Raw genomic sequence first — 18334 nt, 5'->3', positions numbered from 1 at the left:
TCCGTGCTTTTCCACAGACGCTGGCACCCTGGCTCAGGGGTGCTGTCGGCCCTGCCTCCCTTCTGCCCACCATGCAGCTCCCCACCCCTTGGGGTCCCCAGTCCAAACTCGGTTTGCCCCAATGGGTTTTGGTGGCTTTGGAACCAGCAGGAGGCTGTTCCTGGCCATTGTCCTTGGTGACCAGGCCCAGCTGACCACTCCCCAGTGGCCAGGATCCTGCGGCTGTAGCTCCAGTGCCCCCAGGTTCCCAGGAAGGGAGACAAACCCCCATTAGGCCTGACCTAATGCAGAAATCCAGTGAGCAGCTGGTCATACAGCTTCTTGATCACCCCCATTGATGAGGAGCTCACCCCTTCACAAACAGCCTTTCCTCTCCAGGCAGCTCAAATCGTTAGGAAGTTCATTCCAATGCAGGGACCAAATCCGTTCCCTCTGGTCCCTGTTGTGACCTCTGGGTCTCCATGAGACAAGTCCGAATTCTCCTGCTGACAATCTGAGAACAGCCACTGGGAGTTCCCACTGCAGAATGTCCTTCCATGTACCCCGCTCTCCCCCCTGCCCTATTTCAGGGGCCCTTCATCACCCAAATTGCCCCTCTCTGTGCACAGCGGGTGACAAGGGCCCCCATGAAATGTGGGGGCTAGAGCTACAGGCAGCACCGGCCCCCAGAATAGCAGCCCCCCTTCTGCCACCCCCAGCCCTGCCCTTTCTGCATTGCCCTCCACAGACACCAGCCCCTGGACTGTGAATCGCCCCTGTGTATTTGTACTTGTGAGTCCCCGTGTCTGAATGCTCATGCCCCTTTCCCCAACTAGCCAACTCCTTCTCCTCTGAGACACCATCCAGCACCACCTCCTCCAAGAAGCCTTCCCTGATCTTGCCTCTGCTTCAGGCTGGGCTGGCTGCCCGCTCTGCACACCCCAGCCCCTATGCCTTCCTCTGCCACAGCCCACACTGCACCATCCTTTGCTGCTTCCTCTTCTGTTTCTGCCCCAGACTCGAGGCAATTAAAGGAGAGGGGAGTGGGGTCTGGGCTGCCTTACCACCGCCACCTTCCCTGCACCTGGCATTGCATTTCTGGAAATAGCTAGTGAGGGTTGGAGCAAAGATGGTGTCAGCTTTTCGGCAGCTACCTACGACCACCTCTTCTGGTCGGACAGTGTGGTTGTTAGTCCTTGTTCTGGGGAGAAGGCTCCCCCGTGGGTGCCTCCGTGTCCAGGCTGCCGTGACAGCCCCACACACAGGGTTGGCTTAGACAGCAGGGATCTGACATGGTCTTGGAGGCTGGAGGTCCCGGATCCCCCTGTTGGCGAGCCCGGGCTTTCCTGGAGTCTGTGGAGACTGGAGCTGACCTGGTGCCCTCCTGCGGCCTCTGGCTCACCTCCGCCCCGGCACACACAACGTCTGGATCCCGTCCCATGGCCTCTGACCGACTGTGCCCAGGTTCCTTCTGCTTTTAAAGGACTCAGGTCACATGGACCAAGGCCCACCTGACTCGGTTGGGCCACATCTAGACAGGACCCCGGAAGACCCTGTTCCCAAACAAGTCCCCACTTCAAACGGCCCTGTTTACAGATGGACGCACGCCCATGTGTCCACGGACTCTGAATGAGAATGTGTGTTTTCTTGGGTGCGTGATGCGATCTAGCCGGGCCTTTGTAAGAGGGCATTAGAAAGACCCTGCCATAGGATTTGGGCTTGTGTTAGGTGATTTGGGGGATGGTCCAAGGAAACAGGGCTTTGTTCCAGATTGGATGTGGGCAGGATGCAGTGGCAACCCTGCAACTGGGTATCTTAATACCTTTTATCTAGAAGCAGCGAGTCTAAACTAAAGCTGTGATTGGAAAAGAGGCAGCCACCCTCATCTCAGGCGGGATGGGGGGGCTTTGGCCGATTCGGGGTTGGGACGACGTTCACATCCCATCTGTTCAGATGTGGATACTGGGTGGTCTTGATTTTGTCCCAGTCCACCACAGTCACGGAGGGCCTTGTCTGATGTGGGTGTTGGGTGGGAGCGCTGTGCTCGACAGGGGAGCAGCGGCAGAGCTCATCGCCCCCCACCCACCCCTGAATCTCTCTAATTTCACCTTTTCCTGCCTCCCGACTCTGAGTTACTTGTCACCTTTTCCTGCCTCCCGACTCTGAGTTACTGAGGAGGCCGCCGGCCTGAAGTCCCTTTTCCTCTGGCCTGCTGCTTGCAGGGAGGCCATGAGTAAATGCCGAGAGGGACCCTGCCTCCAGCCCACCCTCTTCTTTCCTTCTCCCGCTTCCCTCCTGGGTCCTCAGTGGATCCGAGCTGCCGGCCCCTGCTGAGACTTAAGACCCCTCACCTCTTCCTGGGCTGGGGACCACGGGCCACTCACCTCCAACAAACTGTGGGATGAACTTGAAAATCCATTTCCTGGGGAAATTGCCCTATAACAGTGGTGAGGGAGGGGTCCTGCGGGGCTGAACCGGCTGCACGGGGGGCCCAGGCGGTGGCACCTGCCTCTGTCCCCACTGGCTGCTCCTGCGTTTGTGTCCTGCACGAGGGGCCAGACGCCCTGCGGCCACCACTGCTGTCCCAGCCGTAGTCAGCACTGCCCCCGTACCAAGCACCTCAACTGGGACAGGTGCCCATAAACTGCTTCCCTCCCAGGATTTTGTGCCTCTGCAGGGACCCCGTTTTGCTGAAAACTGAGGCTCAGGAAAACTGTCCTGCCAGGCAACACCAGGTGACCAGCCGAGCATTCCCGCCCTCCCCTCTCTTCCCCGTGGCCACGCCACTGAGGTCGGCAGCGGGCACTGGGTGGGAGGAGGGGTAGAATGGCTGCCTGGCCCCCTCTCCTCACCCCGCTGTCTGCGTGGCCCCCCACGCTTCCCAGGGGACCGCAGGTGATCGCTTCTTCCCCCACGGCCATTTCCTGGCAGAAAGCGCCTGGGCTTGGGGACAGAGAATCCCCACCCTCCACCAAGGGGCCGGTGACCCTAGGCATGGGGATGTGGTAACCAGCTGTGCCCGCACTTGGCAGGGGGCCTGGCCTGGCCTTGGGGCCCTGAGAGTTAGGCCCTCCTGGGGCCGCGGAGAACCTGGCAAGGGCACAAAGATGCGGCTGTAGGAGCTGAGCGGCTCGCAGGCTGTCCCTGTGCTGTTCCCGGAGGACACGGAGGCCCCTTGTGGAGCAGATCTGGGTGTCTTCATCAGACGCGTGTGGGGTGGCCTGAGCCTGGCCGCGCCCTGCCTGGCTTTGTACTAAGCCATCAGACCTCTGAGCCTTCATTTGCAAACTCATGAAATGGGTGTTGATGACCCCTCCCCAACAAAGCCTTCCAACAAAAGCTGGCATCTCCCTCTCCCGGGGAAAGACCCCCATGCTGGGTGCAGGCTGCTGGGTCCCACAGGTAACCTTGATGTGGAGAGAAGAAAATACACCCATGCAAACCCTCCCACGTCTGTTGCCGCCCCGTGGTGTGGGGGCTTCAGGGTCGTGGGTGTGAGAGTAGTATGTCGAAGGGTTTTGCTGAGTCTAGAACATTCCAGCAGGTGGAGGCTGGCCTCCCTGGCTCAGCTCACCCAGCAAAGAGCACACATGCATCATCTAGAGAAGGCAGTTTTGCTCTACTCATAGCCTCAGGATTGTGGCTTCTACCCACCCCTGGGCACTTGCTGAAAGTGCTAGCCCCACCCCCACCCTTGCTTCAGTCATAAACGAGGCGGGGGCGGTGGTCTCGAAGGCCCCTTCACCTCCACCAGCACCTGACAGCACGGCCGGGCTTCCTCTGCCACTGGCTCTCTGGTCCTGCCCTCACTTGCTGAGCATCTATCCACCCATGGCTCCCCATTGCCCTCAGGAGGAATTTGAACTTCCAGTGGGGTGTGAAGGCCCCTGCGGGGTGGCCCTGCCCTTTCTCCTGCCTAGTCCCTGAGAACATAGCTCAGCTCCCGAGGCCTCTGAGAGCTGGGTCACCACAAAACCTCCTGATCCCACCCTCATGCGCAATTGTCCAGAGAGATTCAGGTGTCATCACAGCCAGGATACCTTGCTCATCATCGACCCATTGTCAGGATCACTGTGTGTCCGTTGATTCGTAACAATCCCAGCCTCTAACAGCTGCGTGATTCCCACCAGAGGCCCTCGCATTTGCCCCGTGAGTGGGCCTCTGTCACTGTCGTCCCTCCTTCACAGGGGACAGAGGCTCAGTGAGGTCAGGCAACTCTCCCAGGGCCACCCGGCAGACAGGGCCGGAGCTGGGACTTGAAGCCAGGCAGCGATGCAAGACAGTCAGTGCTCTTAAGTACCGCATGACGTTGCTGTGTACACACCTGCACACACACAGGGTGCACGATCACACACGTACACACACTTGCACAGACACAGGACTCGTGCTTACACACACACAGAATACACACTCACACAATGCATGCACACACGGAGAACACACACAGGACACACTCATACACTCAAGCATGTGCACGGCACCCACCCATGCACATTCAGGCACACCGAAAACACAGCATATGTACATGAGGGACGCTTGCTCACACATGGCATGTCCTCGTGTATACAAGAATGAGACCGTGCTCTCACATGCATACACACACATGCACACGCAACGGATGTTCACGCTGACAGGACACGTGCTCACACACATGCATACACACACTCACAGTGTGCACACACAGGGCACCAGCTTATGCACTCACACTCACACACATGCACATACCCAAAGCGAGACTTGGAGGTTTTAGGAAATTGTCTTCTAACAAACCACCTGGACTTCTCTCCTCCCTTTTGCTGCCTTTCGGCTCCTTCTTCTTTCCCTTGCCCCACCCCCAAGAAAGCAAATGCCTCTCTTTTCCTGGCTCCTCTGCTACCTGCTATGGGAGACAAGTTATTTAATCTCTGTGCTTCAGTTTCCTCCCCAGGAAAATGGGGTTGTTCTGAGAATCGAATGAGCTGCTGGGTTACACACAGGAGAGGGCAGAAGACGTCAACCGTTCTCAGTAACTGGTGGCCCTTGTGTCATTTTTCCTGCCGAGCAACTTAGTGGACAGCTATTGTGGCTTCAGTTTGCCTTTAGCCTGTCCCTTCCCCCACCCAGTGGAGCTTACGAAGTGTTCCCCCTAAGAGAAATTCTGGAGAACAGAACATTCTCTACCTGTTCCATAACTCAGCTGCAGGGGAAGGAGTGACCAGTGAGTATTTCACTGGAAAGGTTGACACCATTGCTACGAGAGCATAGGACCAGGGGTTAGGTCTAACTGAGGGAGCTGGAGGAAGACTTCTGGGGAGGGGGGGCATTTGATCTGGGGCTTTGAAGGATGAATAGAAGTGTGTCTGTTTCAGGCAGATCACGTATAAGCAATAGAAAAGGGCCTCTCCGCCAGCTGGATCCAATGCATAGTTTTTCGTTTTTGAGGATCTGCCTTGACAGAAAAATCAACCCCCTCTCCAACATGTTTCTTCCCTCCTGTTAGGCAACCTCAACAAACCGGACCAAATACTATGTCTCTTATCGTCGCAATGAATTTGTCCTCATGAAGCTGCCGAAGTATGCGTTGCCCAAGGTAAGAGCGGTGTGCGGCTCCCCCACCTGTGGTCAGATCCTGAGCCTGCGCTGCCTCTTGGGGCAGGTGCTCAGGTCCCCACGTCGGCAAGGACACGACAAGCTGAGCACTGCCTCATGGGTTTGAGCTCCCTTCCAGCTGCTGCCCCTCACACCCTCTGCTCTGGCCCACCTGGCATGTTCTAGCCTCAGATGTGCCTGGTTCTGTGCTGCCTTGGGGCCTCTGCCAAGCTCTTCTCTCTGGTTTGCCTTTGCTCATGGTGATGTTTTTAGGAGAAACCTCACTTTCTAATGGCCCCCTGGGCTGGTCCAGGCCTCTCTTTTCCCTCCCACCCCACCTCCTGCCAGTCCCTGCCTCAGCCCCACAGTGCCCTCCTGGTTGACATGCCATTCCCATCTTACAGAGGCGGAGGTGGAAGTTCAGAGAGGCTGAGTAACCCGTCTGAGGTCACACAGCTGGTTAGAACCAAAGGCAGGTCTCACGTCCAGGTCTGAGCTGGGCCTCCTGCCACAGGCTCCTGCAGAGGCTGTTTAAATGGCCCCCCGGTGGCTCTCTGTGACATGTGCGTAATTCAGACTCACAGAATGAACCGTCCCTTCCTCCTGCACGTATTTGCTGAGAATCAAATACTAGCTAGGAACTGCGACAGGAGCTGACGCTGCAGCTGTGAAGCACACGGCCTGGTGCCTGCTCTCCTGGGGCTCCAGGGGGAAACGGGCAGAAAATCAGGCAAACAGACAGGTGTGTAAAATAACTGCAAGTCGCGAAGGGAACAACCAGAGGGTGGAGATGGAGGATCCTGGAGGTTGGAGGGCGGCTGCTTCGGGCCGAGCAGCCCATGGAGACCCCTGTCGGGGGGCGTTTCACCTGCAGCCTGAGCTGGGAGTGGAGACGCTTTAGGAAGAACACGGGGGGTGGGGTCGGGTGGGGGGCAGCGCCGGGGCCAGGCTGCAGCAGGAGAGGGCCTGGCTGAAAGGGGCCGAGGGGAGAGGCTCTGCGACCCCCAGGTCCGGGGGAGAGTGGGGGTTGGAGGAGGAGATGCCCCATGTCCCCCAGGCCCTGGGGGGAGAGTAGTGTTGGGGGTGAGGGGAGATGCTGTAAAGTCCTTAGACATGAGCCACCCTGACACTGTCAGACGCTGGACCTGACATGGGAAAAGTACATGAGCCTTTTCTTTTCACTAATCTTAAAAAAGAAAAGAAAAACAAAGAAAGGAAAGAAAGAAAAAGAACACGCTTAGTAGGGTAACTCCAGGCTTGGCTGAGTAAGTAAGCTGAAAGCTAGTGGCTTCATTTGGAGTGAAGGCGGCAGGTGCCCTGGGGTCAGAGGGGCCCCCTGAGCCCTGAGAGGCTTTTCCTCTACCCTTCGGGGCGGCCCTGGGGACAGCAGCATGGGAAGGGGCCCTGACGTGTGTGGTGGTAGGGGGCATGGCCGAGGAGCCTGACCCTCTGGCCGTGGGACCCTGGGGGTCTTGGGGGTGGCTGGTCCCGCAGCGAGGCCGTCTCCAAAGCTGTTGGCTGGAGCTCGGTCTCCACCTGTGACCACATGTCCCAACTCTGCCCACAAGCGGAGGCTGCCCCCTCTGACCTCTGGGTTCCCCTCAAGGTGGGGATGTCCCAGTGTGCCTCTCAAGGTCACCGGCGAGATTTGCAGCAACACCCCCGTCTCCCCATTGCCCCCTGCTCAGCGTGTGCACGGAATGCTCACCACCCCTGTTTTCTGTGGAAATGGGAGGTCATTCCAAAGAATGATGAGGCTGTAACGGAAGACACGCCCCAAAACAGTAACCGGCAACAGAAAAGACAACGCACACCGTAATGGCAGCCATGGTTTCCAGGGAAGAGCAAGGCCCCTTTCCGAGCACATCTGCCTGCAGCTGTGTCCTCCACTGGGGCCGCATCCGGGTCCCAGGGCCGGCCGGGTAATGCCGAGCTGGGCTGCTCCCCGGGAACTGGCCCAGCGCCCCGCAGTCTTCCCACCGGGGCCCCTCTCCCGGAGCAGCTGCCAGCTGAGCCACCGGGCCCTGCTCCCTGAGCCGGGGCAGCCCGCCAGAACCTGACGTTCCCACAACTCGCAGCCCAGGCTAACTGTGTTTCCTAATCAGATCTGGTTGTTTGATAGTGAATTTGTAACTCTTGCCTGTTTCCTGCCCCTAAAACCACCCTCATCTTTTTTTTTTTTTTTTTTTAATTGCCCGACTAACATCATGAAAACAACAGAAATCAGAGCCAAGGGGACTTGCCCACCAGCCTCCCTCCCCCGGCCACTGGTTCCCTGCTTGGGTTTGCCTCTGGTCCTTGGCCACGTGCCAAAGGGACTATGATGTAGCTGAGTCCCACCACGTGACATTGGCTCCCGAGAGCAGTTTCAGGGAGATATGTGACATCCAAGCCACTGTAATGACCATGAAACCCTCATTTGGAGGTTGGACCTCCCTTAGCCAAGCCCCCATTATTTGGACATTTGGGTTGTTCATTTCTCATAACTATAAGCTCTCGCACTGAATGAGCTTGGGAATATGGATCTTTTGTTAAAAAGGATACAACTATTTGTATAGCTTAGTTGCTTTCTGGAAGGATTGTAGCACTCCACCCTGCCACCTACAAAATTGGAATTTATTTTTTTTAAGCTTTCTTAAAAGTTTCAGCACAGCTTCGCCACTTTGGTGTTTTATCACTTTTTTAATTTCCTTTCTACTTTGAAGGATATAAATATTACTGTTCTGTTTTAATTCACCTACCTGTAAGAAATTGAACAGGTTTCATTATATCTGTTAGGACTGTTTGCTTGAATTGTTTACTTTCAATGATTTAAAAAAAAAAAAACAAAAAAAACACAAAAACTCAGGTTCCCTAATAGAAAAATAAATGGGCAAAAACTATAAACAGACAACCAGGCAACAGAGGAGAAAAATCCAAATAACGATCAATTATATAAAGAATAAGGATAAAACACACAAATAAAGGTAATGCAAATTTAAGCCAAAATGGCATGTTATTTATCATTGTATAATCAGCACAGATTTTTAAAAGACCATTCTCAGTGCTGACAAGCATGAAATGAAACGAGGGCCCTCAAACCCTGCTGATGGGGACTGAATTTATAATCTAAACTTTCAGGAAAGTAATCCAACAACACACACCAAGTGCCTTAAAAATGCTCCTTGTCTCCCAGGCAGCAATCTCCCTCTGTAGGATTTATGTTAAGGAAATAACCAGAGGCAGAGATCCATGCTCGGGAATGTTCCTTACGTATTGATGTGTGATGGGGAACTTTGCGTGTTCAATGGTAGGGAAACAGCTCGATGAATTATGAGGGGTCCACAAAGTGGAAGAGCACACAGTCATTAAAAACAGTGTTTATAAATAATTTTAATGACAGAGAAAAATGTCCCTCTACCATTTAAAAAGCAAGCTACTAACTGTATATGGAAAAAAAAAAAAAAGATGTGTAAGTCATAACTCAGGAAAAAGCCCCAAAGTAAATAATTTTAAATGTTAGTATTAGGGATCTCCAGATGTGGCCCTGGTGATAACTTTTATTTTCTTATGCATTTTTCTTTGATTCCCTGATTATAGCAAACGTTTACCCAAATGCACTCCCCAGCTTGTAGCAAGCACTGGCCCAGGTCCAGGGGACACAGCTCTGAATTAGCACAGTGACAGTGGACACTGCACATCACAGAGCTGGAGTGCTGGGCCCCACCAAGCCTGGGCCACGCCTGGCCCCAGGTCCTACCTCCTCGTCCCCCTCCCCCTCCCAGGCGAGGGGCCAACAGATCTCCATTTCACAGACGAGCAATCGGGCACCCAAGGGTTTCTAACCTGCTCTCGGTGGGTGAGGACCCTGCTTTGCCCCCACCCTCTGACCCCAGAGTCCAGTTCTCTGCCCCAGCACAGGCTGCTCAGCCTTCCGCTCTGAGGGTGAAGAATGGCCAAGGCCCCAAGGGAGGCTGGCTTCACTCCCCATGGCTGCCCTGGCAAAGGGCCACAACTGGGGGCTTTCAAACGGCAGAAGCTTATTCCCACCCAGTTCTGGAGACCAGGAGTCCGAAATCCAGGTGCCGGCAGGGCCAGGCTCCCTCTGGGACCAGTAGTAGGGCCTCCTCCTGCCTCTCCCAGCTTCCAGGCTCCTTGGCACTTGCTGGCGAGCACATGCTGTGCTCCAGGCCCTGCTTGCATGGTCCCCAGGCCTCCTCTCTGTGTCACCCCTTAGGAGGACACCAGGCGTCCTGGGTTTAGAGCCCACCCCAGGGCAGCGTGGCCTCAGCTCCTTTACTGCATCTGCAAAGCCCCTGCCTCCAGATCAGATCCCTGGCACAGTACTGGGGCTCAGGGGGCAGGCAGATCTCTTGGGGGACACCTCCAGCCCATCACAGACACACTGTGCCATCAGGCCCTGTGGCCTGAGTTGTGGGGGTCAGGGGGAGCAGGAGGACACTGCTGGCCTGTGGGTGCCCCCACCACATCCACAGATGCCCAGATGGGCACAGCCAGCCCTGCAGCCCCTTCCTGGTTACATGCTGCTTCCGCGCTGGTCTCCTCTGGGCATTAGAGGGGCGTCCTTGGACAGAGAGGCCCTCCTGCGCGGCTGCGGCGTCCATCTGTCTGTGAGATGCCGAGTGCCTGCTTCCCAGGAGGGGTCAGCCATGGTCGCGGGTCTCAGATGCAAATCACTTTAGCCACCCTGAGCCCTGACATGAAATGAGAGCTGTAAAGGGAAGCACGTCCCCAAGCGGTGACCCGCATTTGTGGTCGTTCTTCTCTGCACCCTGCGCAGGGCCCCCCAGGCTGGGCTGGGCAGCCAGGTGGTTGGCACGGAGTGGGGCGCCTCTGCAGGTGAGGGGCAGCCCCCCATCTGACTCCGCCCCTGCATCTCAGCGGCTGTGCCATCACTAGGGCCATAAAAGTTCGGGGTGCTGGAATGCAAAAGAATAAACGCTCTTTGGGGTTCAGGCTCTCAGCCGGCCCCACGCAGCAAATGGCACTGGCTGGGCAGGGACAGAAGAGCCAAACCCCAAGGTCGGGCAGGTGTTTTTCTTCTTTTTTGTTGGTTTGGGTTTTGGTGTTTTCTATCTTGTAAAACTGGGATTGGAATCCAATGTAGCCGTGCTGGGCCCCCTCAGGAGACTTTTACAGGCGTGGAAACTGAGGACTTCTGGGGTACCAGGCAGCCATTCTGGGGGTCAAGGAGGGTGCACGGGTGCTGCCCCTGCCTCTGGCCTCCTCCCTTCATGGGGGACGGCAGATGGGACCCAGCCCTATCTGGCTCAGGCCGCACATTTTAACCAGTGTTTGGGGACCAGCCTCCCTGGCAGCCTCCCTGCCCCTATCTTCCCAGCTTCTGGGGACCCCGAGGCTGTCTTCGAGCTGTCCTGCAGCCCCCAATGCAGCCCTCTGTGCCTTTGGCTTTGCTGCTCGTGCCACAGGGGGCTCCTGTTGCCTTGCTGGCACTTTCACTTTCAAGCCTCACCTCCTCCAGGAAGCCCTCCTGTCCTCATCTCTGCCGAGTGGCGGCTGCCCCAGACTCACACGGTCCCCTGGGCTTCTGTGGCCGGGAGCTGGCCACCCATTAGGGGCCCTGTCTGCTGGCTTTTCCCCTCTTCCCCAGGACTGTGAGACCCCAGGGTCCAAGGGCTGGCTGTGCCCACCGCTGGGGCCCGTCCCGGTCAAGGAGCTGGCTCAGAGGGCCCGTGGGTGAGGGCACCTCACGGAGCAGGTGGGGGCAAAGTTCCCTGACATGAAGCTTGAATGAATTGATCAAGGCAGTTCAGCACCGGTGTCTGTGACTTTGTCTGGTTCTGTGACCCCCTGCCAGCCCCCATGCCTAGAACAGTGCCTGGGACACAGTCGGTGCAAAATAAACATGTGCCAAGGGGGGGAGGGCTCAGCTGATGCTGGGAGTATGGGTGGGGGGGGAGCACACCCATCGCTGATGAGCTGGCGGGGACAAGGAGGAAGAGCTCCTCTTCCCGCTGTAGAGACAGACAGACTGCGATGCGGGCTGGTTGGAGAAGGTGTCCGTACGTCCTGCCAGGTCCTGGGCCCACCCCACCACACCCCAGTGTGGGGGTCGGGCCATCACCCCCCTTTTGGAGGTGTGGAAGCAGGGCCTGGAGGGGTGGAGGCTGTAGGGCAAGGCCACGCAGCCCCCACTGACCCGCACCCTCCCCCCCGTGCCCCCAGGACCTGCAGATCGTCAGCACAGACGAGAGCCAGGTGTTCGTGGCCGTGCAGGAGTGGAACCAGGCAGACACCTACAACCTGTACCAGTCGGACCCGCGAGGACAGCACTACGCACTGGCGCTGGAGCAGGTGCGCAGCTCCCGGCAGGCCGAGGACAGCGTCCTCATCGACATCCTCGAGGTAAGGCAGGGACAGGGGCACCAGGGGTGGCACGTGTGGGTGGGTGCCGGGGGGTACTCCCTGGGTCTGTCAGGAGCCCGCCCGCCCCACCCACCGCTTCTCTCCTCTCTCAAGCTCCATCTCATCTGTTAGGGTCCAGATGATAAATATTTTCTGCTTTGCAGGCCAAGAGGATAAATTAAGGACATTACATAGGTAATTTTATAGCAAAAGAGAAAACGAATCTCCACAAAACTTTTTACTGACAAGATTCAAAGTATAATGATAATGAGTACAATTTTTTATAATACGTTTCTACCAATGAGAAGAATGGCGTTCTTTTGAGGGGGACAACATTTTGCTGAGTTAGGGCTCCACATCTGGGTCCCCCTCATCATCCTCTGGTGAAGCCATTCCTAGCCCCCATGTCCTAAAATCCCCTGTGGGGCCAGATCTGGCCCGAGACTCCCGCTCTGGCTCAGCCTCTCCATGACACGTCCCTGAGAGCCCCTGCCTCTGCACCCCTCAGCACCTCCTCCATCCCTGCCCTCGGGCACATCCCATCCATGCCTGGGCCCAGGGACGCTACCCAAGGCCAGCCCCGAGCAGACAGTGGGAAGGAGCATGTTGGCTTCTACATGGGAACCAGGCAAGACCTGTGCATCCATCTCAGTTGTCAGCAGCAGCCATTTCCCCCGAGAAAGCAATAATTGTAATTATTTGTTTGCAATGAGAACCCATTTGTCAGTGTTTCCTCCGCATCCCGGATGCTGCAAGTGAACGCAGCCCACCACTGAAAGCTGCTTCTGCATGCAGGTAGCCGGCCCAGGCAGCCCCCACCCCCACCCAAAGGCCCTGTTCTGGCCCGAGTGTCCAGGAGGGTGTCTGGCTCCAAAGGCTGCTGTCATGGCTGCTGTAACCTTGCCCGTCAGGGAGGCCGAGCGAGAGTGACGGAGGCAGGTGGCAGGCAGTGTGGTCCCTTCTCTCCAAGGACACGGAAGGATATGCCACGTGCAGCCTCTCTCAGTGGTTCCCACTGACGCTTACAGTTGGCCAGTGCCCGGGAGCACAGTGAAGGGGTGCTTGTCCAGCCAGCCGTGGGGATCAGGGGGTGCTTCCTGGAGGAGGAGGTGCAAAGACTGAGAGTCAAGGCTGAGCAGAAATTATCCAGGTGAGGGACTGGGGAGCTGCAATCTTCATGCAAAGGCCACATGCAGAGAGAAGGAGGAACCAAGAGAGGCGCATGGTGGCGAGGGCCAAAAGCAGGGTCTGCTGCCCACCATCTGGGAGAGCGTCCCTGAAATATCCACCAAATAGGGGTCATGGCCCTGCTTACAAGCATGCTCTGGAGCCCTGGGTTCAAACCCCAGCTTTGGTACTTCTTTGCTGTGTGACCTTATGCAGGTTACTTAACCTCTCTGTGCTTCAGTTTCTCCATCTGTGCGGCAGCTTCTTGTAAAGTTGTTGAGAGGATTCAAGGATATTATGCCTGTTAAACACTAGAGCAGCGTCCGGGGCTGAAGTCAGTGTCCAGGGAGTGCTCGCTGTTTTCCCCGCCGTGCTTGCATTCCTGGGGATTGGAGATGTCAGATGATGACATCTTAGTCTGCAAAGCTGCCAAGACAATTACCGCAGGCTGGGTTGGCTTAAACAGTGGGAATGTATTGACTTCTGGTTTCGAAGGCTAGACGGCTGCTTCCTCCGGGGTCGGCAACAGCCAACATTCCTTGGAGTTCTGGGCTTGAATCCTTACCTCACGGCATGGAGACATCCTCTCCTTTCTCCCTGCCCCTCTGGTTCCTGCTGACTTGCAGCTTCTCCCTTGGCCTGTGAACTCTGGTTTCTGGTTTCTGCCTTTAAAGGCTCCAGTAATCTGGAAGGTTCACCCTGCTACTTACCTGAAAGTGACATCTCCAAAAGGTCCTATTTACAGTAGGTTCACACCCCCAGGGATGTGGGTGCAGATGACGCACATGTCTAAGTTGGGGTCCCTGGGAGGGCCTGGCCGGGCGCCCAACTGGGAGGAGGCCCAAACACAGCCAGGTTGTTATGGCCATTGTTATTGTCACCTAATGGTCTATCCAGGAAAACATTTTTACCTGAAGTCACAGGCAATACTGCTTTGGAAGGCCCGGGCTTTAAAGCACCTGCAGAGTACCTCCCTCTGCAGGTGCACACAGGTTCGAGGCAAAATGGCAACACTTTTCTGGAGCCTGTGGCTTGGGTCAGAACACGGCCCAGGGATATCTCAGCAGAAGCCAAATACAGAGTTTGAATCATCTGGGAAAGATCTGTAGAGACTCCTCTTGCCCAACAGAGTGGGGTAAATGAGAGGCACAGGTTCTTGTGAATTTCATGTCAGTAGAAACACGGCCAACTTGGGTTGAAGGGACACCGAGGACGACATAAAAAAGGCTGCCAGACTCTCCTAATTATACAGGCGGGGAACAGGCTGGAAAACCCCACAGTGGCACACATGAGCTACCTTTCATGAGCAAGAAAGGATGACGGGTGGCAGAGCCGTGAGCTGCAAAGGGTTGTTCTCAGGCGTTGAGACCTAACGGGGTTTGCCCAGATGGATTTCAAAACTGTGGGGATCAGGGCCTCCTCTTTTCCTTTGTTTATCCCTGTTTGGACCAGGATGTCTCTAACTATTATCCTCTGCCTGCCCCTGCACTGTTTTGGAAGCAGGCAGCTTGTTTCCTCATTTCACAAGCCCACAGGTGCATGGGATCAAGCAGAAACAGAGCTTCCCCAATCTGATTTAGAGTAATTAGATGGTGAGATCTGGGACTTGTGAGCTAAGGAGACGTAGCGGAGATTTTTGATGTTGGGCTCTGCTGTCAAATGATGAGAGCTCTAGTAACCTTAAGAGAGGTGACTTTATAGTTGCCTGTGGGCCTGATGTGCATCTTGGGGGGCTGAACCGTTGTGCCAGTTTGGATGTATTATGTCCCCCAAAACACCATCTTCTTCAATGCAGTCTTGTGGGAGCAGACATATTAATATTGATTGGGTTGGAATCCTTTGATCAAGTGTTTCCATGATGTGACTCAATCAACTGAGTGAAACGTTTGATTGAATTATTTCCATGGAGATGCGGACCCTGCCCATTCAGGGTGGGTCTTGATTTAATCACTAGAGTCCTATAAAAGAGATCACAGACAGAAGGACCTCAGAGCAGCTGAGAGTGACATTTTGGAGAGCAGCTGAGAGACACATTTTGGAGATGGCCACCAAAAGCAGAATTTTGCTGATACTTGGAGATGCTAGCCCAGTGTTTGCTCTGGAGAAGCTAAAAGAGGACAAAACACCCCAAGAACAACATTTTGAAGAATGCCCAGGAGCTGAGAGAGTTGCTGGAACACAACCTGGGATCAGCAGATGCCAGCCACGTGCCTTCCCAGCTAACAGAGGTTTTCCGGACACCATTGGCCTTCCTTCGGTGAAGGTGTACTCATGTTGATGCCTTAATTTAGACATTTTATGGCCTTCAGAGTGTAAATTTGTAACCAAATAACCCCCCTTTATAAAAGCCAATCCATTTCTGGTATTTTGCATAACAGCAGCATTAGCAAACCGGAACAACTGGTGGACTGTGGTTGGCAGAATCATGGCCCAAGATGCCCACGTGTCGGTTACCAGACTCCACCGGGACATTGCACAACATGGCGGAAGGAGTTAGGGTGCAGATGAGATCACAGCTGCAAATCAGCAAATGGGAAGATTATTCTGCAATATCCAGCTGGACCTGATGCAATCACAGGGTCCTCAAAAGTGGGAGACAGAGGCAATGGGGAGAATGAGATATGACCAAGGAGGAACGGTCAGGGAGATGCCAGGTCGCTGGCTCCAAAGATAGAGGAAGGGGCCACAAGCCAAGGAGTGTGGATGGCCCCTTGAAGCTGGAAAGGGCATGGAAAGGCATTCTTCTCCAGAGCCCCAGAAAGGAACACAGCCCTGCTGGTACCAGATTTGAACCCAGCAAGGCCATTTCAGTCTTCTGATCACAGAACTGTAACATAATAAATTTGTGCTGTTTGAAAAGCCACTACATATTTGGTAAGCTGTTACAGCAGCAATATAAAGCTAATTCACCATCCGTCCGTCCCTCCATCTGTCCATTGATTCATTCTGATGTCAGCGGTGCAGCCTCCTGGGCAGGTCCTTGGTACACCTGTGCACTGAAGACAGTAAAGGCTTTATCCTCCGGGGTGTGAGAATTCAGGGACGTGACACAGATTAAGCCAGCACCTGCCCCACAGGAGGCACTCAATAACTGCGTATTGTGGTGAGAATCATAATTATAATGCTTGACTGTGGAACTTTGGGTAAATTACGTAACTCTCAGAGCCCCCCTTTTCCTCAGGTTTGTTGTAAGAAATAAGGTGCCAAAAGGAACCTGCAGAACAAGGTCTCTGTGGGGGAGCCACTGGGTTGAGCTACATGGGTTTGCTGATGTTTGCACATTTCTTGTGGGTCAACTTAACCCACTATTGGGTGTGTTCAGGCCACTAGCACTGGAACCCTTGAGAAAGGGAGCAGGTTAACCTTGAGAAACACAGGCAAATGGGGCACACACCCATACAAATGGGTGTGCCAGGGTAGGCACAGACCATTGTCTTCTCACCAGGTGTTTTTGCGTGTGGGGACTGAGCCAAGGAAGGTCCTAGAAGAAAGCTCCAAGGCAGCTCTTCCACTGGTGCAGGACCTATGGATCCAAGGGGAGGAAGTAGGGAAGTGGGGGGTGTTGAGCTCTGACTCGAGAGCTCCAGGTGAGGCCCAGGTGAGACTCAGGTAAAGCCCAGGTAAGACCCGGGGGCCCAGGTGAGACTCAGGTGAGGCCCAGGTGAGGCCCAGGTGAGGCCCAGGTGACTGATTCTCAGCCAGGTGAGGGAAGCAGGGCTCTAACTGACAGCCTGATGTTGGTGTCTGGGCCTGAGAGCACAATTCAGGGTGGAGAAAGGCCATCATGAGTTGGGGTCAGACACGATTGGCTGCTGTCAGAGCCTTGGAGCCCCTCTGAGCCTCCACTTGCCTCTAGAACATGCCTGGGGGTCCCCAGTCTGGGATTGTTGTGACCCAAGGTCATGAATGCAGGGCACTGCGCAGGGTGCCAGCAGGTGGTGGCTGCTGAGTCTCTGAGAGCTCAGGGACACTTTTTTTTAAACGATCTTTTTTTTTTTATTATTTCTGTCCCAGGTCAGAGGGGTGAAAGGAGTCTTCTTGGCAAACCAAAAAATTGATGGGAAGGTGAAGACGCTTATAACCTACAACAAGGGCCGCGACTGGGATTACTTGAGGCCACCCAGCACAGACATGAATGGAAAACCGACCAACTGTCAGCCTGTAAGTGCCTCCACGCGCACCACATGCCTTCGTGGGGTGGACACAAGACAGTGTTGCCGAAATCCGGGACAGTCAGAGATGTTGCCACCTGAGACACACCCCCCCATTTCAGCCAGGGATGGTGGAGAGGGTCAAGTGAAGCACCTTGTTTTACAGAAGCATTAATTGGGAATCAGAGAAGTGTATCAGTTAGCTCTTGCTACAAATTGCTGTTTAACAAACACCCCAAAACAACAGTTCCCTCGCTCGGGGACAGCTGAGCTAGGCTGAGCTAGGCTGGGCTCTGTGCCACGTCTGGTGGCCTCCTCCTGGGGGCAGCCCGGGCACCTCTCGTGGCGAGAGCAGAGGTGCACAGGAATAGGCAAACACACCTGAGTTATCTCTGCTAACATCCTCTTGGCTAAGGAAGGTGATTTTAAAAATCCCTTGTGGCATTGGGGTGAAGATGAAATAAAATAATGCCTGGAAAGGGCACTCATAATCAAGATCAAGCCAGCAAAGGAATAGCGGATCCCTTCCATTTTGGACCAACCCCTCTTCCCACAAAGTCCCTGGGGCCCAGAATGCCCTTTCCTTTTTCCTCATCCAGCAAACTCTTACTGACACATGAAAACCCTGCCTAAATGCCCCCTCCACTGAGAATCCTTCCACAGGCTTCTTTTGCTCCCTATCATGTGAACCCAAGCCCCTGAACCCATCCTTCTGCTTCTCTGGGGCTCGGTTTCTTCACTGGTAAAATAGAATAGTGTCTGTTTTACAGGGTTATTCATTTAACAAGTGTGTATGAGCAGCTGTGTGTGCCAGGCACTGTTCTGGGTGCTGGGAATACAGCCACAAAAAACAAGCAGAAAACAGTCTTGTCCTCGCAAGAGCACACGGTAGGGCCCAGAGAGTGTTTGACCCCTACCCCAGCCCCCCAGCCACAGTGCCAGCCCCCAGGGGCCCCTGTGTTGGCACCATCATTCTGGAAGCTCCGTGCCCTCCATGGTGGCGGCAGGGTTGTCTTCCTGCTCCCCAGCCCGCGGCCTGACCCGGGCTAACCGGCCCGAGCTGACACGCATCCTTTTCGGACCTGCTGTTCAGCCTCTGTGTG

The 18334-nt window shown here is 55.1% G+C and overlaps 1 protein-coding gene across 2 annotated transcripts in view; it reads left to right on the top strand.

Annotated features, from left to right (window-relative positions):
• The window catches only part of SORCS2 (sortilin related VPS10 domain containing receptor 2), a 550251-nt gene that overhangs the window by 475629 nt on the left and 56288 nt on the right, over positions 1-18334 (top strand). For both annotated transcript variants that reach the window (XM_037829330.1, XM_037829331.1), the window contains exons 8-10: positions 5459-5548; positions 11734-11913; positions 17095-17241. In XM_037829330.1, coding sequence (XP_037685258.1) covers positions 5459-5548; positions 11734-11913; positions 17095-17241 — 417 coding nt within the window. The remainder of the gene's footprint in view (positions 1-5458; positions 5549-11733; positions 11914-17094; positions 17242-18334) is intronic.

This window comes from Choloepus didactylus, chromosome 3 (assembly GCF_015220235.1).
Source record: "Choloepus didactylus isolate mChoDid1 chromosome 3, mChoDid1.pri, whole genome shotgun sequence".
In the NCBI taxonomy this organism is placed as follows: Eukaryota; Metazoa; Chordata; class Mammalia; order Pilosa; family Megalonychidae; genus Choloepus; species Choloepus didactylus.
This window is presented reverse-complemented; position numbering and strand designations above follow the sequence as displayed.